This window comes from Urocitellus parryii, chromosome 2 (assembly GCF_045843805.1).
Source record: "Urocitellus parryii isolate mUroPar1 chromosome 2, mUroPar1.hap1, whole genome shotgun sequence".
NCBI lineage: Eukaryota > Metazoa > Chordata > Mammalia > Rodentia > Sciuridae > Urocitellus > Urocitellus parryii.
The window spans coordinates 214,900,454-214,924,005 of NC_135532.1; the positions used below are offsets into that span (position 1 = coordinate 214,900,454).

The 23,552-nt window shown below is 46.4% G+C and overlaps 1 protein-coding gene across 1 annotated transcript in view; it reads left to right on the forward strand.

Annotated features, from left to right (window-relative positions):
• Nucleotides 1–23,552, forward strand: part of Hunk (hormonally up-regulated Neu-associated kinase) — a 95,391-nt gene that overhangs the window by 41,689 nt on the left and 30,150 nt on the right. Inside the window, exons 3-4 of the mRNA XM_026393590.2 lie at nucleotides 8,109–8,164; nucleotides 13,877–14,012. Coding sequence (XP_026249375.1) covers nucleotides 8,109–8,164; nucleotides 13,877–14,012 — 192 coding nt within the window. The remainder of the gene's footprint in view (nucleotides 1–8,108; nucleotides 8,165–13,876; nucleotides 14,013–23,552) is intronic.

The window sequence follows — 23,552 nt, forward strand, 5'->3', positions numbered from 1 at the left end:
AGATACTACAGATTTACAATATAAAGAGTTTGTTTATTTTTTTTTCCTTCCCATCCAGTGTGCTCTCCCGGCAGGATGCCCAGATCTGATGATTTGCCCATTGTATACAGAGAGTTGACTCTTACCATGAATCAATAAGACCCGCTGATTCTGCTAAGAGCTAATTTGAGATTCATCTGTTCATTCCAAACGACAAAGTCCAATCAAACTGTACAGACAAAACATTGCAGGGTAATACAATATCCTTGTCCCTCAGCAGGAAGAGACAAGCCAGGGCGCCTCCGGACTAGGAGAAAGGGACCTCTGATCAAAGGGAGCCGGTGACTTGCTTGGATGTGTGTCAGCGCCACCGTCCCCCAGGGCTGTGACCCCACTCATTCATCAATGTTGGAAAAAGGTCCCCACACTTGGGAGGACAAGGAGCGGGCATAACCTGTGCCCGGAGGGGATTAAGAAGTTCTTTTAACTTTTAGGAGCCTCCCCCACTCCCCACAAAGGGAGGGTTGGGGAAGGCAGACGAGAGGGGAATAGTTTCTGTTCACACCCAGGAGCTGCTTGGGATCTTAGGCCTTCTGCTAAGAGCAAGCACGTATGGTATCTGGAGGTGCTGGTTCTCGAGCCCAGACTCTGCAAGGGTGGGGTTCGCTGTAATATTATTGATCCAGCTCCTGCTGTGCGTCCTGGGTGCTCCCAGGACCCACAGTCGTCCTCTGCTTCTGCCCACCTGGTCATCTTTGTGGGTTGAATTCTGCTTGTCTTCCAGGTTCCAGCTCCAAGCTCACCTTCTCCAGGAAGCCCTCCAGGCTGGGCCCTGGCCATGTGTGCCCCCAGGGCACCCTCCCCTTGCCTTCTGAATATCTCTCCTTGGTGATACTAACCTGGTTGTTGTCTCCTGCCCATTGTTTAGCCCAGGGCCAAGGTCAGTGGGCATTGGTAAGACTTTGTGAAATGAAGGAAGGAAAATCGAATCAATACAGCCAGTGTCGGAGTTGGTACAGGGATGGAGGCTTTCTGGTAGGCAGACCCAGGTTCTTTCCGGAATATTCCGTATTCTCCTTGGAATTTCAAGGGAGTTTCTTCACTGACTTAGTGCCAATTTTTTTTTTTGTTTTTCAAGTCACAGTCTATAGAGCGGCATCTCTTTAGTGACTTGCACTTTGATTTTATAAACAGAACTTGTTTCTAGAACACTTTAGGAACCAAATAGAGGTTTTGCTTTGAATAAATAAACCAGGTCCATGCTTAACAAATTATTCTTGTGTTTTACCAACACAAGAATTTACCATATTGTAAACAAATAAAAGATTTACAAATCACTTGGTTGTAATACAGTGCTTTTGAAGATAAGACCTAAAAAACCCCTCTCATTCACTACTCAATGTCTTCTGCTTTGGGGAGTTACAGGCTTTTCTCGAATGCTTTATTCTTAGCTTGTAACCAAAATCCATCTTGTAGCCTCCCCACAGGCAAAACTCGCCCCTCACCACCCAAACGTGATCTGTGTGTTTGGTCTAGCCCTGGGTGGGTCGGACCTTCCCCTTGAGGGCTGGGCCCCCAGCCCGGTTGGCTGATTGCCAAGTTAATCCCTCTGTACCTCTGTTCTGGAGACTTCCCTCCCCACCTCCCCCCATGGTGCCCGGGGCCTCGGGCATGTCATCCTAGAACCCTGACCGCCAGCCTCTCGCCTGTCCTCCTGGAAGGACACGTAGGCAGACGTCCTTTTCCTCCGCCACGGCCCAGCATGGGGTCCCTGGTATGATGCCATGTTTCAAGGAATAATCGGACTCAGGAGTCTGGATGACCTTCGCGGGGTGGGTGCGCTGCCCAGGCGGAGGAGGCGGCCTAAGCCACCCTGTTCACTTCCCAGGCGGCTGCGTCTTGGTCCCTATCTCTGCTCTGCTCCCCGGTTCTTCTGCTCCCCAGGTCTTCTCGCTGGTCCTGGAGGCCTGGCTGCTGCCGTGGTGTTCTGTCACTCACTTCTTTACTTTCATCTGGGGTATCAACTTTGGTGGCTCCCTGGGCTCTTCTTGTCCCTGAGTCTAGGCCTCCTGTGTCATGGTGGCCTGGCCTGATCCTCATGGCTGGGTTGGGCACAGCATGCGGAGGCCCTGGAGAAATCTCCCTCATTCCCATCTCACGGTCCTAAATGTGCGTGATGAACATGCACACACACACGCATGTGCACACACACACAAAACCATATTCACTGTGTTGCCACACTGCCACAAATGATTCCCACATGTGTGTAGGCATGCAGCACACGTGTGTATTTACAAAATGTGTGCACTCACACACACGTGCACACTCATGCTCTTCCCTGAACGCACACTCACAGACATGCACACCCACATGAATGTGGGCTTGCACGTACTGTGTGCACTCACACACTCAGGTGTGTACCCAGCAGACACGTGCACATTCTCTGCCCCAGCTGCTCCCCTCCCCAGAGTAGCTCTGGCTGCCTCTGCTCTGCAGGATGTGAGCAGCTGCCTCCCTGCACCATCCACCAGGATCCAGTGTTGGTTAGAGCTAGAGTCTTCCCTGAATCCTCTTATACCTCTCCGTCTGCCTGGGAGGGCCACCACTGGAGGTCAAGGTGGCCTTTCTCCAAACCTTGGAGATGACCATCTTTAAAGAAAGGTGGGCAGAGCTGGGTGGGTGGAGGAGAGAGGAAGGTCACCTAACAGCCTGTGGGTGGACTTCCAGTGGTTAGTGGTGACCTGTTGGTGCTAGTTCTTTCAAAAGAACAAAGGGACAAAGATCAGGTGGTGCCTGGGTGGGTGTGGAAGAGCCCCCTGCCCTGGGGTCCTCTCTGCATCTCTGGAACCCCCACATTCCTCAACTCAATGTTAGATCTTCCCATGGCGTCTCTCCCCAGAACCCGCCAATTAGCAGAGGAGCCAGAAGCCTTTTCTGTTCTGGTGTCCACTGTCTGGCCACCTCTTCCTGCTGGGCTCCCTCCTCGAGCTTTGCCAGAGGGGTGCTCCAGGGGCTTCTCCCTCTGTGTGCCCTGGTACTTTCCTTTTTCTGATGACACCTGGTCCCCTCCAGTACTGTCCTACAGACCCGCCTCCTGAAGCCACCTTCTCTTGTGGCCCGCCCACCCCCTTTCTTGTTTCCCAAGGTTCTCTTATTTTAAGTTTTAAAAGTTCTTCATTTTTCTTTATTTACATTTATTTTTAATCAGCACGTAATTGTACCTATTTATTGGGGTGCAGTGTGCTGTTTGGACACGTGTGCAGTGTGGAAAGGACCAGATGAGGGTAGCCGCCATATCCACCACCTCCACGTTTCTCATTTCCTGTGGTAAGAACCTTCAAAATCCTGTCTTCTGGGTATTTTGAAATCTGCAGCAAATTATTGTTAACTGGCGTCGCCCCACGCTGCCGTGCAACGCCAGCCTCACATCTCACTGTGACTTTGTTCCTGATCACTCGTCTCTCTCTCTCCCCCTCCCAGCCCCTTCCCTGGTAGCTACTATTCTTTCTATTTCTATGAGGTCAGCTTGTTGAGCTTCCACAAGTGCTTGTGAACATGCAGTATTTAGCTTATTTAAGGAAAGGAAATCAGCATGTCGAGCAGATGCCAGCACCCCGTGTTTACTGTGGCACTGGCCACAACTGGGGAACCAACCGAGGCGTCCATCGACAGATGAATGAGTAAGGAAAAGGTATAGGTACATATCAGGACGCGACTCGACCATAAGAAGAATGGACTCCTGTCCTTGGTGGCAATAGGCATGCACCCGGAGGACGTTGTATTCAGTGAAATAAGACTTGCTCCTCTTTTGAAGCCTGTAGGGCCAAGGAAAAGCTATTTTTCATCCATCCTGGGGCCCTTCCCTTGGTTTCCAGTTAGAAATTAACCCAGAGCTTCACGTTTACCTCCCATGCGGAGGAACTCTTCAGATTGCAAGACTGAAGGAAGAGTTCTCTCTCCCCTCTGCAGATCGGTTGATCGGAAGATTGGTGTGACACGGGCGCTCCTCCCAGCCCCTATCACCAAGCGTGCGCTGGTCTGCCATCCCTGCCTTCTGTCCCACAGAGCAGATCTGACACATAACAGAGCCAAATATTTTGCCCTTGGGATGGAGCTAGAGGAAATACCACACTTTCCACTTGGACCGCAGCAGGTTTTCTGATGGAGCCAGTTTCCTGGATAAGAGAGTCCTGCTAGTGTTTTCTAAAGGTATATTGTAATACACTCACACCGAAACATGATGAATAACTTCCTTTTGTATTCAAGATGTCTCTTATTACGTGATCCCTTGGGATCATTTGATGATTGTTGAATAGCTGGGCAGAGGGCCTGGGTGGCCCACTGTGCCGAAGAGACTTAGGTAATAACTTCAGGCACTAAGGATGCCCCACGGTGGACAGCCTAGGGGCAGCTGGTGGTAGCCACAGCATTCTTCATCTGAATTTCTTACAAAAGGGAAAAATTTCTAAAAGCTACTTTAAAAACATCTGTAGTCGTGGAGGTGGAGATAAAGCAAGCAAAGGAGGCAGGTTGAGTGCTTCTTTCATGGGGCAGGTCTCGCCCACTGATTGCCCTTTCCCATAAACTAGCCTCAGGCAGTCAGACAGGTGATGGGAAACCTTAGACTCCTGGACACAGTGTGATTGGGTAAGTGCCCTGGTTACCTGGGCTTGTTCTCGCCACTTTTTCCTAGGGGTTGGGGTTGGTTACTTTGGGAAGCTGAGTGGGAAGGTAGTGGCTTTGAACTGATTTTATTTTTCTCATTTTTGCCTAATAATCATGTTTTTATACATCCTCCCCTGGTTTACGACCTTTCCTGGATTTTAAAAATGGGTGCTTTTCCTGTGGTTGCTGCCTTATCTCTTCTTTTGAGTTTCCCATTCATACCATTCTTCTGATCATTGTTCTGGTTCTCTGGACTTTTTGCCGCCCCAGAATGACCCAGCTGACTTTTATTATTCTTGGCAATTACTTGCGTTTACCTATTCTCTTTAAGATGTTTTTCTCCTCCCTGTTTGTTTTGAACCAAATTTTTCCTGGTGACTTAGTGTGCCTTCTGTTCTTCCCAGGCAAAGAGGTTGAATTTCACTCAAAACACACTGTAGTGTCTCTTCAGACTTAAACAGGGCTGCTGCTATATAATCAGTTTTCACAGAATTACAGTTTGGGCCGACACTCGTGTGTGTGTGTGTGTGTGTGTGTGTGTGTGTGTGTTTGTGTGTGTGTGTGTGTGTGTGTGTTTGTGTGTGTGTGTGTTTGTGTGTGTGTGTGTGTGTGTGTGTGTGTTTTAAAGTTACTGTTTGAGTAGAAGCCACGCTTCTATCATGTCTTAATGATCTTTGGGAAAGAGGAAGCATGCTCATGAACCTCTCATATTATTAATTAATTAATTAATTCATTCATTTATTTGGTACCAGGGATTGAACCCTGGGGCTTTTAGCCACCAAGCCACATCCCCAACCCTTTTTAAATATTTTACTGGAGGCAGGGTCTCGCTGAGTTGCTTAGGGCCTTACTAAGTTGCTAAGGCCATCCTCCTGCCTCAACCTCCGGAACTGCTGGGATTACAGGCTTGAGCCACCATGTCCAGCTCTCATATTATTTTATTATGAAATTATTTTTTCCTTAACAATGCAGTACTAGTTGGAGAAGACACATCGGCCTTGATTGGATTCTTTGATGACTCTGGATGCTCTAGATGTCACCCGAGAAATCTGGTAGGAAGAGAGGCGCTGGGTGGCTTTAATCACAACTTCTAGAGGTATGGCCTCACGGGGGCGACAGTTTGAGAGCCTGCTATGACAGCATTTCCCTGAGTGGTTCATTTACATCCAATTTAAGTGGCCGTTGAAGGACCGGGATCAGATTTCTAGCAAGTGTATCAGACTCAGGCTCCAGAAATGCTTTATTGCAAACTTATCGTCAAGAGAAAGATCACTTTCCACCAGAAACATCGTCCAGTGACGGAGGGGGCCACTTTTATTCTGCCTTGACAAATTTGAATAACGTTATTTCATGAAACAGGAGGGTATGTGGAAATAGTATTTTGAAAATTAAATTCTGCTGAGAGCAGATAATCTAAATATGATGGTGTTGCTTCATAAATAATAGCCATAGTCCTCTGATGATTTCATTCCATTCCTAAAATTATGTATCTCTGTTTTCCAACCCACCCTCCACCACATTCTAGGGGGCAAGGTCTTCCTCTTGGAAGAAGGAATAGGGGTCACTTTATATTTGGGTCGCATGGTATTTGGACATTTGTGACACCTTTTAAAGGCAGCCGTGGTTTTGATGTACACTGTGTACTGTTTTCCTTGAAGCTGGTGAAGTAGACGGTCCTTTCCACTTGTGAGTGCATTTAGGTGGGAATAATCCATTATAATCCTGAGCCGGGCGTTTTTAACAGAGATCTTTCCTCTCATCCACGTATCCAACCCAAGGCCGCCTTCCAATTTCAAATCCATTGGACACTTTGTAGAGCTTAGCTTTTTTCTCCATTTGACTCCTTAAATCCTCTTCCTGTCTTGAAATCCCACCCTTGATGGTTCCTTTCAGAACAGCCTGGCCAGCTGCTGTCCTGCCTCCCTGACTGTGGATGGCCCTGCCCTCCCGGTCACCTGTGCTTCTTGGTCCTTTTTCTCTCATTTCTTTCTCCTTTTCCTGGGCAACCACAAGCCCTTTCAAAACTTCAGTTTCTACCCCTACGAAGGTTGGAAATTGGTACTGGGCAGGCCGTATCTTGCCTGCGAGGTTGGCTCACATAGTGTTGTTATTGTTTTAAATGTGAGTTTGTTGCCAAGATTTAAAAATTGAAACCAAATCCACAAATCTGGCTTCTCTTTGAAAGTGGGATAAGCTGGCAGGACTGGGAGCAGCCTTTGAGCCCCTGTCCCTATTACATGGGACACCGTTTGTCCTGTTTACCACAGACAGCCCTAGTTACTATTCTCTTTGGTTTCTAGACATTGAAGCCACATATCAGCTGCCATTTTCGTTTTATCATGATTATGATACTCCGTTCCATACAACAGAGATAAGAAGAAAAGGAGTCCCCCCCCACCACCCCTGTCTCACTATTCAAATGTAAAAACAAAAGCCGGACCAAGAGTGGACTGTTTCAAAACAATGGGGAAAGAGAATGTGTGCGTATGTGTGTTATGAAAGAGAAAAATATTCTTACATCATTAACATTCAGGGTGTGTCCAGAGTTGGTGCCAGAGTTTATAATTGACATAGATTTTTATTTTTTATTTTTTGGTACCAGGATTGAACTCAGAGGTTCTTACCCACTGAGCCACACCCCAGCCCTTTTCATTTTTAAATTTTGAGACAGGGTCTTGCTAAATTGCCGAGGCTGGCCTTGAACTTGCAATCCTCCTGCCTCAGTTTCCCCAATAGCTGGGATTATAGGTGTGGGCCCCAGCTCTGATGAACAATCTTTATTCTGTCTGCAAACTCAGTTGCCTTTGACCATGTCAGGTTTGACATATCCTCAGGCAGAACACCAGGGATTAGAGCGCTGATCTCTCTGGACTCTATTATTCTGCCCGCGCTCATATCGACTTGCTAAATAGATTAATATTAATCTAGTTTCACTCGACAGTTTGCCTGACACTTCGTCTCTAATCAGGGCGGTTGTCATACTGATAAGTCAGCTTCCTATCATTATTTTTATTATTGTGATGATGATGATGATGATGATGATGATGATGTACCTGCTTCTCCAAATTTATTCCTGCCTCTGGCTAAGGTTGCTCACTGTCCCAAACCCACGGCATGTTTTTATTCCCGACTGCTCAGAGAGCCTCTGTCTGGAATGGTGCGTTCTGGTTTCTACTCATTCTGGTTGTATTTAGCTTCCAGGTTCTAGTTGAGGCCCTACTTCTGGAAACTTCATGATTTCTTTTATGCTCTTGTCCTCTCTGAAATCCTTTAGCTTTTGTAGTCAGTGGCAATGAATTGTGTCATGTCTTATAAATATTTACCTGAGTGAGTGAGTTTTGGCAGAAAGCTTTATGGGTTGGTTGGAAGGGACCCTAAAACAGTTCATTGCCCTTCAGAAGCAAAATGTCTTTCCGCTATTTCAAATGCTTATCTGAAATATTGTGTGGTTTTGTTTATTTCAGAGACTTGAAGATAGAAAATTTGCTTCTAGATGAAGACAATAATATCAAGCTGATTGGTATGGCTTTTTTTTTTTTTTTAAGCAACATTATCTTTTAAGGGTTGTGTTGTGAATTCTCAACTTTGAAAATTATCCATGTTCTTCTATGTGTAATCCCTAGGCAAGAATTCTAGATTACCTTCTTTTATGTTTAATATTTAATAATAGTTTTGAAAATGAAAATTAATTTGATAGTAATTCAATAATTCATTTAAATAATAGTTTAAACATAATTAGTAAGATAAAAATACTGTAATTTGTGTTGTGAAAATGAATTTCGTCGTCGTCCCAAATAAGTTATTTGTTGGCCATGTGTTTCTTTGGATTATTCAAAGTTCAGCCTCTTCTGAAATTGAGATGGAGCTGAACTTTTATGAATGTTATCTTTATTCAGATTAATAAGCAAGGATCTTGAAAACAGTTGAAAGGGGGCTGGGGTTGTAGCTCAGTGGCAGAGCGCTTGCCTCGCATGTGTGAGGCACTAGGTTCGATCCTCAGTACCACATAAAAAATAAATAAATAAAATAAAGATATTCTGCCCATCTACAACTAAAAAAATATTTTTAAAAAATTGAAATTAGTTTGGCTCAGAAATGTAGCCTATGACTTTGCCATGTTTCATTCCACTTTTCATTGAATCTAGGGATTTCCAAGATAAGCAGAGGTGGAACTTGCTTCTCTTTTGATATAATCTTTATCCAAGCCTCCAAGCCCCATGAAACAGTGGTGGCCGTGCAGACGGATGATTAGAATCTGTACCAATTGCAAGGAGACTCCAGGACAGTGTGGGTCAGCACTGGTTCATAATTCAGGATCCACAAGGGAATTTGCTCTGTTGCTCCTTCTCTAGAAGAATCAAGGCACTTTTGTTTGTTTGTTTGTTTAGGTGGTTTGCCAGTGTGGTTGCTCTTGTTTACTTTTGCACCCAGATGTTAGCACCATCTTTTTTCCTCTGTTTTCTCTTTTCCCACCTCAAGTAATTTCGCCCACCCCAATGACTTGAAAAAGCTTTATGTTAAGAGGAAAGAGAAGGATCGATAGAACTTTGTGAATTTTGGTATTTTTGTACCTAAGATTTTTGTTTAGCAAATGTTGAAAATCATCTCAAGACTCTCCAAAATCTATCACTGAAAGGACTTGTTAGATACCTTGGGATCACAGCCAGCTCCAACAGAAGCAGGCAGAGGCTGCAGGGACTCCAGCCCCCTTGGCTGGGTGATTGAGCACCATTGATAGCGGTTGATGGATATACCCATTATTAGGAGATTAACAGTTAAAAGGAAACCAATCCTTTTTCCCCCAAAGCATTTGAAAGCATCTATTCTTAGCAGATTCATAAACCATCCTAAGGATTTTCATTTTGTTAAGTTGTTTTATTATTGCATTTAATTTTCCTGAGAACCAAACAGAAACAGTGAAATAAGACAAGGCCAAATGTCTGCAGGATGTTGTTCTGATCCTGCTCTTGGGGACCCTCAGCCCTAAACAAAGGACCCTCCTGGAGGGAGGTAAGCCATGGAGGAAAGAAGATTTTTAAAAAGGTTTTCTGGAAGGCTGACCTGTATTTTGGAAAATGTGGAGGTGAGAGTACAGAGTTATTGTAACAGCAGAGATTGTGAAGAAAACAGGCTTGTTAAATGCTGGATTTAGATTACAGTAAAAGATTGAGTCACTTCCACTGGGCACTGCTGGGCATCAGGTACACCAGGCTGGTGAACCAAGTGAGGAGCAGTCTACCTGTGGGTAGTTTCCAGATCCCAATTGAACATTGCTTGTTCTGTGTCTTTCCTTCGCTTTGCCCCCTCTTTCTTCTCCTCATGTAATAGCCCTAGATGACCATGTAAAAAAAAAAAACACCCTGTGGGATAAGCAATGTTGAAAAGCACAGACCTTTTTATTGATTAGAAGGTTGCTCTGATGTTTCTGGAAGAACCAATCAGCGTAAATTGCAAATGCATTTACAAGTAGCTTGCAGATTGGCTGAATAATAAAACCTCTTAGAGGAAACCTGTACAGTAATATGAAGCAATTATGTACCTAAATTAGAGCCGGCAGTTCCCATTTTAGTGGGTTGCTTTTTGGAGACCAGGAACTACTTTACTTGGATCCTTCAGAGGTGTCACCTCTCCGCTGGCAACCACTGGATGGGAACCAAAGCATGTATTCCAGGTCATTGGAATAAACAAAAATAAAGTGAATATGGCTTTCCAGATCTCATCTGTCTGTTTTTGCAATCTGTTTGGTTGGGCAGCAGTCCCAACCAAAAATGGTTGTATTTACAGCTAGAGAAAAGGAAGTGACATGCAGAAAATGGAAGTGAGGTGTGAGAGCCTGATTGGTTGCAGAGCTCGCAACTGTCTTACCTGAACCTGGCTTGAACAGTTGGCGACTTGTGAGTGGCTAAGACTCAGATCCTTTGTAGAAGAGTAGGTTGTAGTTTGTTTACACGTCTTTAGGTTACACCTCACTATCTACCGAAGCCTTTAGGCCAAACTTAAAATATGCGCCCAGGAAGCTTTAAGCCAAACTTAATTCAGCTCAACAGGAGGAAATAGGCCCAGTGCTTGGAAGAATGGCCAGATGTTAGAAGCCAGGTTTCCAGCATGGCTAGAAAGGAGGCTTTGAAAACTGGGTCTCCCTGTTAGAACTCTTCCATTAGCTCCCAGTTCTCCCATGATCAGCTAAAGAGCCCTGATGTTCACCTATAAATGAAAGAGACGTCGTCGTTGGGGCAGCTGGAAATTGCATTCTGTTCAGCACAATCTGCACTTCCACCCTCCTGAGGGAAGAAGGCCCAGGGTCTTGTGGATTTTCTTGCCTCTGGGTTGGGCAATGCAGATCAAAGTCTCCCCGGCTGCCTTTTTGTGTCTGAAAGCCCTTTGAACCTCTTTCCTTCAAAGGAATTACCTGCTTGTTTTTCAAAGGTGATTATAGCTATTATCATTTCCTCTTGGTAGTTGGTAAGTTTCTCTTTCTTTGAAAGAATTTGGTTTAAATAAATCTAGTTAAGCCATGTTTCAAATTAACTAGAATTATCAGGAGTAGCATTTGATTTAATCAGGACTTTTCCCCCTTCCAAAAAAAAAAGCAGCCTGATGTTTGTGAGTTTAGTTTAATCTCAAAATGGGGAGCCACGGCTTGGAACAGTTTTGTACATATTTCAAAGCAGCATTCACTCAGGTGCTCTTTTGAGACTCATTTTGCAGTTCTCAGGAAATCGAGTGATAATTGGCTTATGTATTTACCAAATCTAATTGAGGCAGACCTGGGTGACATTACCGGGAGGCGGACTTCTCTTTAGCTTCACGATTCTAATTATAGGCATATGTGTAAAATTTTAATAATTTCAGTTACAAATGTGAAACACGCTGGCTGTTCCTCTGCCATGCATTTCAGTTAAATCAACTTTTAGCCAGACCCACACAAGTCACTTAAAAGGCAGGTTCTGTTCCTTCCCCAAACCCTCTGCTAATTTATCTTCTTGAAACTGCTTAAGATAAAGCCAGACTTTTAACTTGCCTGGACAATGCAGGGTGATCTGGTCTCTTATCTGGTCTTTCCCACCCTTTTTTATATCCCCAGATCAGGGGTGTTAAGAAGTGAACTGAATGAAGGAGGCAGCCTTTTGCTCCGGGAACCCTGCTGATTAGAAACCCAGGCTTTTGCTTTAATCTCTGAGGTTGAGGGAGAGATTCTCTGAGTCACCTATGATGAGATTGGGCCTTTAATGTAACAGTTCATGAAGCTTTCCTTAAAATGTCACCCCCAGTAAGACGACCGTCTTTATTCTGTGGTGGTATTTCTATGCTAGATGCCCTTTGGCAATGAAAGAATCCTCCGGTGCTAAACACGATATGATTTTTCTTCTTAGAAAAATACTTACTCTTCTTGCCTGGCGTGGTGGTGCATGCCTGTAATCCCAGCAACTCTGGAGGCTGAGACAGGAGGATGGCATGTTTGAGGCTAGTAGCTTCAGCACTAATCCCATCCCAAAATAAAAAATAAAAAGGGAATAAAGTGCCCCTAGATTCAATCCCCAGTACCAAAAACCAAACCAAAACAAAAAGAGAACAAAAATACAAAACAAAACAAAAAACACGCTTCTACTGTTTCAGAGATATTATAGTCTAGGACCCCAGGGTCTGAAAACAGGGTCTATCAGGTTCTTTGTAATAGACCGCTCCTCCTAAGATGGGAACCCAGGGACCCTCCGTGCCTCCTGAGGGGCTTTTCTGTCTGTGGTGTCTCCTGGTGTTGTTGGGGCTGCTGGAAAAGGAAGTGGGGCAGGAGGTGGGTGGGGGTGGGAAGACCAAGGGAGCAAAGAAAGGCAGCAGGAGGAGGGGAAGACAGAAAACTCCAACTGGAGCCAGATGACACCAAAGACCTAAGTGTTCAAACACGCAGCCTCCCTGGTTGGTGGCTTGGCCAATTCCTGTTGTCCGCTCTTCCTCTGTGGGAGCTAGGGGATGGTCTCCAGGGCCTTTCAGAGTTTTGGAGCCCTGATTGGATGGAGTTCTTTCTACAAAGGCTATTTCATTGCACAGCGGCATCCAGGGGCAGCTGGGGGACTTTTTAGTCATGTCATCTTGATCCACAGTGTGGGGGGATCTTGGTGGGCTCCCCTGTGCTGAGTCTCCTTTCCAGAGCCTTCCTACGGCTTTCTTCATCGCCGTGGAGGCACGTTGTGGCATGTAGGGGGAGCACAGGCATGAAACTCGGTGCCAGTTGAGAAAGTACCAGGGTTTTGTTCCAGACCCGGAGCCAGTCTCCAGCGGAGCCCTGCAGCCTGCAGTCCTGTGTCTCGGGGGGTAGGGCCGAAATATTTAGACTGAAGTTCAAAGGAGGAACCGTGATCTTAATTCTGAGATCAAAACAAAGATTGAGGAAAGATCAGGCGAGGGCATGACACTAACAGCTCTCTAATTACCTTGTCTATCTTGAAGATCAAAAGTCAACCAGGCTCAGAAGGCGTAGTAGACCCAGAGTTGCTTCAGATGCCCTGGGCTTGCCTCAGCTCGGCCCAGTTCCCCACCTCATCCAAGAACAAAGCCATGCCGCTCGAGGTCACTGGGTCTAGTTTGCATCACATCTGGACAGCATCCTTTTCCCAGCCAACATGGAGCGCTGGCTCAATTGCTGGCTCCATTTTTTTTCCCTCTTCAGATCCCTGTAGGTGCCACGTACATGAGGGAGGAATTTGCAAAAAAGACTTATGAAATGAAACATTCTGCTGAAGTCAGCCGTCAATGGCGGGATCGCATGTCACCCAGGGTGACGCCCACAACCAGCCAGAGAAAGCCCGTCCTCCTCCAGCCTTCTCCCCCGCTTGGCCCCCCGGAAGCCAGAACGTGGACTGCAGCCTCTCGGCCTGTTCTCGCTTCCTGCCTTAGTCCTAGAAAGCACACCTCTGCTTTCCCCGATGACTCATTTACAAGTCTTGTTGGAAATATGTTTTGGTTCCACACGCTGTGAACTGTATCTGGATTTTATGGTAGGAAGGGTGGAAAATGTTCAGCTCAGCAAGGGAACCGCCACCTGACGCTCCTTTGCCCTGAGTCTCCTTATCCAGAGGTTGTGGTGTGCAGCTGCCGGCTTTCCTTGTGGGATGCTAAATGACACGTTAGCCTCAGAGATTGTTTCCTTTCCTGCTATTTATTCAATTATTCCCCCCCCCCCCCCATGCCCACATTTTGCTAATGCAGAGGTGATTCTATCTTCTCCTCTTTGCAGACTTTGGCTTGAGCAACTGCGCGGGGATCCTGGGCTACTCCGACCCGTTCAGCACACAGTGTGGCAGCCCCGCCTACGCCGCACCAGAACTGCTGGCCAGGAAGAAATACGGCCCCAAAATCGACGTCTGGTCCATGTGAGTGATGGAGCGTGTACAAGTCAGTGTTCCCTCCTGCTGTCTCTGCTGCTCCTCTCCGATGATTCTTCCGTATTTGCAGAGAATGTGTTTAGGAAAGGTTCTGGAACATGTCATCAGTGATTCTTTGGAACCTGGCTTTCCTTCTCTGTTCCTTCTAGTCTTTTCTGTATAAACTGTCAGAATGGCCATGACCTAAATTCCTTAAGATGCTGGGGGAGGAGAAGAAAACCAGGTCCTGCACTCACGGACCTCACACTCTGGTTGCACGAGCCACTTAGGTCCGACTTAAGATCCAGCTGTGACTTTCCGAGCATAAAGCCTCATCTCACTTCTGCCTGCTTCTCTGGCCTCTCTGAGCCCTACCTCGCCCTCCACCCGGGATTCCTCAGACATTCCACCACCCTTTCACCTTGTCCACCTCTGGGGTTTGCACCTGCTATTTCCTGTGCCTAATCTGCTGTTCCTAGCCCTTCAAATGGCCCACCTGTCCCTACATTCCAGCCATAATCCAGCAGCCCCCCTGCCACACTCTCTAGCGCCCTGCTGGAGGACCCCGGGCTCTCCTCACCCTGTTCATGTCCTCTTTGACACCTGTCCCTGCCTGTCATTTCCTGTTTGACCATGAAGGTCTGTCTCCGCCCGTCAGAGGGGATGGTTCTGGAATAGTTGGGGAACTCTTTAGGCTCAGTAGAAGACGGTGGAGGGGAGAGTCTGTGAATGAGTAAATACATAGATGGGACCCTGGGAACCTGAGATTCCAGCAGAGCCTCCGAGGGTGTCCTGTGACTGGGGACAGGGAGACCTGATGACCAAAGAGGAAGAGAGGTTGGTAGGTTAGGGAGCAGGGGACCTAAGGGGACGGTCCCTGCTGTGTGGTCTCTAATCCTCAGACTGAAGAGGCTCAGCCTGAGGAAGGGGGCCTTCTCTAGACCGTGTCAGGCGAAGCAGGCATCTCCCCCAAGTCTAGAATGCGAGCAGGAGGAAGGGCCGCAGGAGGCACCCAGGCTGGGCCTCCCGACGAGAGGCACAGCGGGCTTTGTGCTCAGCCTGGGACTTCTGTCTCCTCCGCTCTCTGCGACATGGAAGTGCATCAGTTATCTGTCTGGAGGGAGGCGACAGGAGATGAAAAGCCCCAGCGGCAGAAAGGTCAGGCTTTGTTCTTGCTCCTCCTGCCAGGTGGCTTGACCAGGGAAAAGAGTTCATTTTTAGTAACCGCAGACACTGTGTTTCTCCGCGTCAGGCTCCATGATTAAAAGAAAGCAGCCTGCTCCCCCGTGAAGGCTCTTTCCAACCCTCGTGGCCCCTTGCCACCTTCTCTGTCCATTAAGCAGAAACAGTGCCTCTACCTAGAAGGAATGGTGGCATCGGCTGAGAGGGACAGAGATGATATCAGACCCGGATGCCTGGACGCTCTGGGGTCTGTGGCTTCCAGCCAGGGAGCAGCTCACTTCCCTCCCCAACCCTGGCTCCTGGCATGGTGGGGTCACTCCTGGGGCAGCTGGACCTTTCCGACTACCCCTGCTTTATTGCATTGTTTTTCCTCCAAGAAGGTGACGTGCAGCTGCAGGTGCCCAGAAAAGCTCTAAGAGGTCACATTCTTAGTCCTGGTGAAATACAGTCGTGGATGCAAAAGTCCTAGACAAGTGGCAAAATACCATGTGGTTTTCCAGTTCGTGGAGGCACACACGAAAGCAGAAAATGCGTAGAATTGCATTTATGTGAGAGGGCAAACTCAAGGGCACGAGACCTTTCCAGGTGAATCTCTCATGTCTGCTAATGTCCCATTTGGCCAAGCCAGTTGCATGAGTAGGCTTTAAGTCAGGAGGAGAGGTAGACCTCACCCCTTGTTGAGGTGTGGCCAAAAACTATAGCTGTGTGTGTGTGTGTGTGTGTGTGTGTGTGTGTGTGTGTCTGCACTGTAAACACTTACCTACCTCTATGAACTGAGTTGTACCCTCTACTCCCAATTTATATACTGAACCCATAACCCTCAATGTGGTGATATTGGAGATGGGGCCCTACATAGTTAATTGGGTTTAGATGAGGTCATAAGGTGGGGCGCCATGATGGAATTAGTCCTTATAAGAGACACCAGAGAGCTTCAATTCTCTGTGCCTTGTCAGGGGACAGAAAGCTAGGAAGACCATTCTCACAAGAATCCAGCAGACTAGGAAGAGGGTTCTTTCCAGAACCCAACCTTGCTGGTACCCTGATCTTGTGCTGATAGCTTCCAGAATTGTGAGAAAACAGATGTCTGTTGTTTGAGCCAGCCAACCTGTGGCATTTTGTTATAGCAGCCTGTGTTAGTCAGCTTTTTATACTATAACAAAATATCTGAGATCATTAACTTATAAAGAGGAAAGGTTTAATTTGGCTCACATTTTTGGAGGCTCCAGGCTATGATTGATGGGCTCTGTTGGGCAGTAGCAATGCAGCCGATTACTATGGGTATGTGGCAGAGCAAGACTACTGACTTCATAAGCCAGGGAGCAAAGAGAAAAGAGGAAGGGATAGAGTCTCACAGTCTTTTTCAAGGATGTACCCGCAATGACATTAGTACCTCCTCAAGGTCACCTCCCAATAATCCTACCCTGGGGACCAAATGTTTAGCACATGGACATTTGGGGGACATTTATTCAAACCATAATATCATCCAAGCTATCTGAGGTAGCTACTTGCTTGTGAGTCTTAACTGTATACAAATACAATGTGTCAGGTGGAGCAGAGGAGCAAATACAGGTGTACTGCTGGGGTGAGTCAAGAAAGCTTCAGGGGAGGCTTCATCTGCCTCTGCGGGATGAGTGGAGCTGGCCAGGTGGAGAAGGAGAGAGGATGCCTTCCAAGTAGAGGGTACAGCATGTGCAAAGGCCAGGAGGTACGGGACATCCGACTACCAGTGCGCTTCATCTTGGTGAGAATCAGGACTTCAGAGCTTCTTTAAGAGATTGATTTTCCACTGCCTTAGGGTATTGTGTCTGAGATACAGGTTAGGCTTACCATTTGGTGCCCACAGCTTTGCCAACAGAATTGCAAATGGAAAACCCAAAGAGAATTTAATTTAAAAGCCTGTTTAAGACAAAAGCAAAAATGGAGCCAATTTTCTCCCTGGGTTAGACTCTGTGGTTATGAAATATCTTCTCTTTTCATTGCTCTGAAACAACAACAGAATGAAGAGTTCCCTTCCAAGATCAAAATTCCCCTGTACAGAGGTTTTAGATTCTAGTGGTTGACAGAGACTTAACCTAAGTGGAACACTGACTCAGGAGGAAAACCAGCCTGCTATGCCAGGGAACCTTGGGAAGCTCTTTCCCACACGCAGGGTCCCTGGAACACTTCTAGTGAAACAGGAGTTAACTGGGGAAATGGAAATGTGCTCTTCCTTAGAGATTTTCCATTATTTTCAGGACCATAAAAAATATCCTTAAAATTACTCACTTTTTTCCTTTACTTTGGATGACTAAAATACATACACACACATACACACACACACACACACACACACACACACACACACATACACTGTCTAAAATCTCCATTGAACTTTGAGACTTTACCCACAAAACCAAGATGTTCATACTGGTGCATCAAATCTTTACTGTTGCTAATTGATCCTTTTCTAGAATGGTATATATGCTAATTTTAAAAAAAATTTAATGCAGATATACTTTTTGGTTGAAAAGAATCAAAATCAACTTTGTGTTAGGAATATGACAAGGCTTGTTTAAGAACATCTGTGAGCCTCTTAGGGTAAGGACAATGGACTGTCAGAGTTCTGTCCCAAAGAATGGAGACTGCAACCTTTCCTACATCGGAGCTGCTCTTTGCTGTCCTGGGGGGTTTCTGGAATGGATGGAACATTGGGTGAAGGCAGAGTGCCTCATGGAGAGTCACGCATGGCACACCCAAGTCACCTCCTTCGCTTACTGAATTTATTTTCGCTGAGTGAGAAAAAAATCTCTGCCAGTCTCCCACATCTTTGAGTAGATAATTGACCGAGAGGCGCCATCTTGTTTGTTCCCAGGTCTCCCATTTCCATGAGAACTGGACACCCAGGATGCAGAGTGGGAGAATTTGTTTCAGGCCTCAGACTCAGTGCTTGGTAAAAGTACCATCAGATACCACCGGCTCTTAGCAGGAATCAGGTGTAGAAGGATTTTTTCCTCCCCTCACACTCCCTCAAAATGAAGGATGACTGGAGAAAGGAGGTGGAAAGAGACTTATGCTGCTTTTGGAAAGTTCAGGGCTTTTGACTTTTAAAAGTTATAAAAAGTCTGAAAGCTTTTGAGCTTTCAAAGTTATAAAACCCAAGCCCCCCCCCCCTTTTGGCAGCTGACATGAGCATTTCCAATAGGAGAGGTGAAGGGGGAAAGAAATGGAAACACAAGTCTTGAAACCCACAAGAAAATCCATAGAGCATTTATGGAGCAGGATTGAAGAGTGAGATTATCTAAAGAGATGGATCTGTGCCTCTTCTTCTTCTAAGACCTTAAGTTGAAAGTTATATTATTGAAAATTGATAGTGAAAAATGGGAGGGTATTGCTTTCAGGTGGAGTGTATTCTCATTTTTCCAAGGAGGTTCCTTCCTGGAAGACTCACAGAAGCAAGGTGTATGTATCTGGGAGCTTCTCCTAGCTGCACTCCAGCTCTCTCTGGGTGGTTGTTGAGACCCCCTTCTGTGTACCCTGTGAGGACACAGGATCTGTTCCTTCCAGTGCACTGCTGCCAGTTGCTGTGTCCCTTGCATCTTGGTAAAGTTTCTGGAGACTTCTCCAGGGAGCAGCGAGTCTATGTCTTTCCTCTCTGGGATGGCAGTTTGACCCCAGATTTTCCTTCAGGAAATGTCTTTGTGTCTCGACTAAACACTAGGACCACCACTTAGCTTCTGACGTAACTTCAAATCCTCCACCTTTGTGCCTCATGGGCCTCTTTCCTTCCTTCAGTCCCTTAACCTCACTCTTTCTTTCTCCTTCAACATCAGAGGATTCCACGGTCCAGTCTCCTTTGGGTTTTTTTCCCATCCAACAATGACTCACCGATATTTCCTTCTGCTTGGAAACATGCTAGCAGCATTAGCTGGTTGATCTCCCTCATTCCTATCTCTAATTATTCCTTTCTTCAAAACTATCTTCAATTCTTAGGAGTCCCATGTCTGCCACAGAGAACCTAGGAAGCCCCTGAGCCGTATTTCAAAGACCCGTCAGGAAATTCTGAACATGTTTGGGAACTCCTCCTAATTCCATGGGATTACGGAGGTTTATCAACTGCATTCCATGTTTCCCCTTGGTATTTCTGCACACTTGTCAAACGTCAAAGGGACTGCATTTCTCTTTATCCAGACATGAAACATGTTTGAAACTCCAGGGGAGAGGAATTCAGATGCCCCGTCTGGTGGTTTCCTTTTTGACATCTGGAGTTTTCTGACTACTAATGTAGGTTTCCATGATTATTTGGCTACAGGACACAAATATAATGTTTCCTGTTGTTTTTTAAAATATTTTTTTTAAAAATGAAGCCACAGATCACATGCACTGAGCACTTAATTTTTACCAGGCTCAGCGTTTGGTTCTCTCTCTATGGTTTCCTTTGTTTGACCTCCATTTGACCTGGGAGGTAGGTGCCATTGTTATTCCCATATTTTAAATGAAAGACTCTGGGATAAGAAAGTTCTTTAAGGATATGTGATGATTGACTCCTCTAAGAGAAGTGGAATTCTAGTGTCCAGTTGGTAATCAAGTGTTTCCATAGAAACCACTTGCTGGACCCTGGTTGGACCATGGAGCTCCCTGGAGCCATCTTTTCAGACAGCATCTGTCATCTTTATCTGTGGCCCAAGCCAGACAACAGAGAGGCAAAGGCAACTGTAGTAGGCAATGACTGGAGAGTCAGTCATCTTTAGAAGCTACTCAGTGACAAGGAGGCAAGCAGTTTGGCACCCCCAGGTCTCCTTAAAGAAACTTTCATAGAGCTTTAGAGTGGGCCCCATATACTCCCCAAACCTCTTCAACTGGGTACTAGCCCCCTGGCCACAGCATCCTGCAGGTTGGATCCACTCCACCCATGACAGGAAGACAAAGGGCGTATAAAAGGTCTTCAAACTTGAGGAGTGCACACTCTTTTTAAAGGAATCACGTTCTTGATCATCTCACCTGTCGACTTAGGTTATTTTTTATTTAAATGTGACTTACAGGTTCATGAATCCAAAATCAAACTCCTCTGCCCAAACCAAAATTTACAAGTTAAATTGACCAGACTAAAAGGACCCCCAAGTTTTCCAAATAAGCAACACTAATGAGACGCAGTGGCGGATGGTCCGGGGAGCTGAGTTGTTGAGTGCAGTCTCCCTGCTGGGCCTCAGTTCTCCACCACTTTTCATCTTCCGATGGCTTTCAAACTGAGTGTGCAACAGAAGCACCTGGAAGGTTACAACACAAGCTCTTGCTGATGTTGCAGAAGTGGGAGACACCCTTTGGGAACCACTGCACTGTTCCAGCTGCCAGGAATATATATATATCTTTTCCACAGATATAAGCCCAGAAGCTTCACTTCTGCTCTGTTCCCATTAGGCTGTGACCGTGAAAGGGATATGTCTTGGTAAAAATCGTGCTTCTTTAAACAGCCTTGCCAAAGCAGCACTGAAATTCTGTGTACAGGGGAGGGTTTTGGTTATGTGATGGTCCTGTTGGTGCCCTCGTTCTGGTTTACAAAATGTTTGTGTGTGTGTGTGTGTGTGTGTGTGTGTGTACGCGCACGTGTGCATCATCAAAAAGAAAATCAAAATAAGAACTGTTGAACCCTAGAGAACATGCCTGTGTACCTCAATTTCAGAAGCACCGCATGGGTGGGACATTATAAGACACCAGCCTCTTTAGCTTTAGTGTGAAGGTTGGAGACAAGATGCTCGCAAGTGAGCAGGGGTAGAACCCTTTAAAAACATTTCTATTTTATTTTTATTTTTTGCCCTTAAGTTCAATTCAATCAGATTCTGTTTCCATATTAGGAATTTGTTCTATAGCATGAAAACTTTAAAATTCATTAAGTACATGAACCAGCTGGTGTGTTTTCAGGGCAGAGAGCCAGGTTGTGGATGGGACTCTAAGCCATGGCACATGAAGCACAGGCAAAGGGCCTGGGGAGGGGAGGTCCTGCTTCCAGCTTCCAAACGTGTCAAGTGCTGACCACGGAAGAGCAGCTGATCTTGTTCCAGAACTGAAGCATGGGGGATGTCGACCTTGGCCTAGGGTTGGAAGCCCTTCCTCCTGCAGAGCTGTCCTAAGTGGATCAGGATGCCTTAGGGAGGGTGGGTGCTTGCCCTTGAGGCTGTTCAGTGCTTCCCATCAACTTTCTGGGATGTACTAGAGAGTGACGTCCATTAAAGCCTCTTCATATTTATAAATTTTAGAATTTTTCTGCTAAGTTTTTTCTCTTATCAAAATCTCCAAAAATCCTTCAAGGTAAAGGTGTTTGGTTTTATCTCAAACCTATCTTAAATGCAGCATTGTGTAGTAGGTTCTCAAACGTGTTTCCAACCCTAACGCTTCTTCCCTCCACCCCTAAAATTGCTCTCTCAGCCTCCTCCGTTGTCCCTCTGAGGCCACCGTAGCTGGTGTTCCACGATGGCGGTTTTGCGTGTCCCCTTCAGATGCTGCTGATTTGCTTTCTCTGTCTATTCTGTGCCATTGCTTTCATTCCGACATCAATGGTGATCACTGCCTCTGCGGCCAGTCTCCTGCTCCCCATTCTGAACCCCTTTAATCCATTTACAGGAGAGATCTACTCCCCACTTTGGCCCTCATTTGTGTTCATTTCGCATCTGTGCATATCCTGGGCAGTGAGATTCGTTGAACCCACAGTGAGAATTGCTGCTGTAAATGGCTGCCTTGTCTGTTCTTATCTCCATTTCTTGATTTATGCCATTCCTCTCCCCCTCTTCACCTCCAGCCAGCCAGAGATATTTACAAGTAGAAGCTCGTACCCTCGGTACTCACCACCCGGGAGGCCTCCCTGTCTTCCTGTGCCTGTGGGTCTACCCTTCCTCTCCCTTCATTGAACTGCTGCTAGTGGCCGTCAAAAGCAGCTCAGTTCAGCATTTTCTTACTTCCTGTGCACTTGAAAGGATGTGCTTAGTTATCTGTGTATCCAAGTGCCTGCTTCTCCCCAACCCCAAATCCAAGACGGCGACGTCCTTCTCGGGTACCTACAACCCTGTGTGGGCAGAGAGGCATCCGGCAGGAATTTGTGGAATGAACATTTGTGTAACTGTCTCCCTCACTCTGCTGTGAGTTCAGAGCAGGAACTGCCTTTTACTGTGTGTCTGAAATTTGAGAATGATTTCTAATCGGAGCCCGTGGGCTCCGGTACCTGTCATTATGCCGTCATTCAGAGGCGCCTCTGTGGAATGAGGCCTCCAGGGTCTTAATTTCAATCAGTGTCATCGGATTTGTTTTGACTGGCAATCCTACTGCCTGTTTTTAAAACATATTCCCCTGGGTGCTTTTGAACGGTGGAGACCTCTTGGCAGGCAGGCATTTCATCCCCTTCAGGAAATCTCATCAAAATGATATTAGGCTTGCACATCAGGAAGATAGAAACCCTCCGAGAAGATGTTGCTGTTCTCTAGATGGGCTGTGGATATCAGCAGTTAGGCCTACTCAGAAGGTATTTTGACTGTAGCTGAGGTTTGGGGCCAGCGCTGGGTGACAGGGTCTCACAATAAGGAGTAAAGTAAGAATGGGGGTGGAAAGGAGTTTCCTCTAGTGAGAAACCAAAGAAAAACTCAAGAGAAGAGCCACACACTGGTTTTCCGAGGGCTGATGGTTAACCTGGTTTCAAAGGCCTGGTTGGTAACCTGGTGAGCTCATGGATCGGGGTGCTCACAGGCAGGTCTTGCCCTGGATGTTTTGGTCTGCCTGGCCACTTGTAGATTCCACCTTGTAAAGCACACTTGGAACCATTGCATCGTGGCTGGACCACTTCTGAAATGCTTGAGACCTGAATTTTGGGGATTTGGGATATTTTCCAGATTTTAGAATCTTTGCATGTACATAATGAGATATGTGGGGGACAAGGCCCGAGTCGAATCACTGAATGGATGTTTCGTGTCCACTGAAGGTAACTCTGTCACACGTGTAGTGAACCCGTGTTCTGATTGACCTGTCACATGAGATCAGAGGTAGGGTTTCCACCTGTGGTGGCCAATTGAGGCTCGGTAAAGTTTCTGAGTTTGGAGAATTTGGTGTGTGGGGGGGTTCCCATTAGGGATGCTCAACCCATTCATGTCAGAGAGCAGAGAGGGATGTGGTTTCCCCTCCTGAGGAGGCAGGTCTGGAAGTTCTTCACGCTCCTGCCCGTCTCTGGAGTCCTGTCCTCCCCCGAGCCCTTCAGTGTGGGTGCTTGGACGTGGTGCTGCGGGTTCTAGAAAGATGACCAGGAAGGAGAACTGTGGAAGCAACAGCATGGAAGCGTGGACTAAGCCTGTGTCCTCTTTGTCCTCCTCACCTGGGACCTCGCCCTGGCCTCACGCTTTGGTGTCTCTTTTC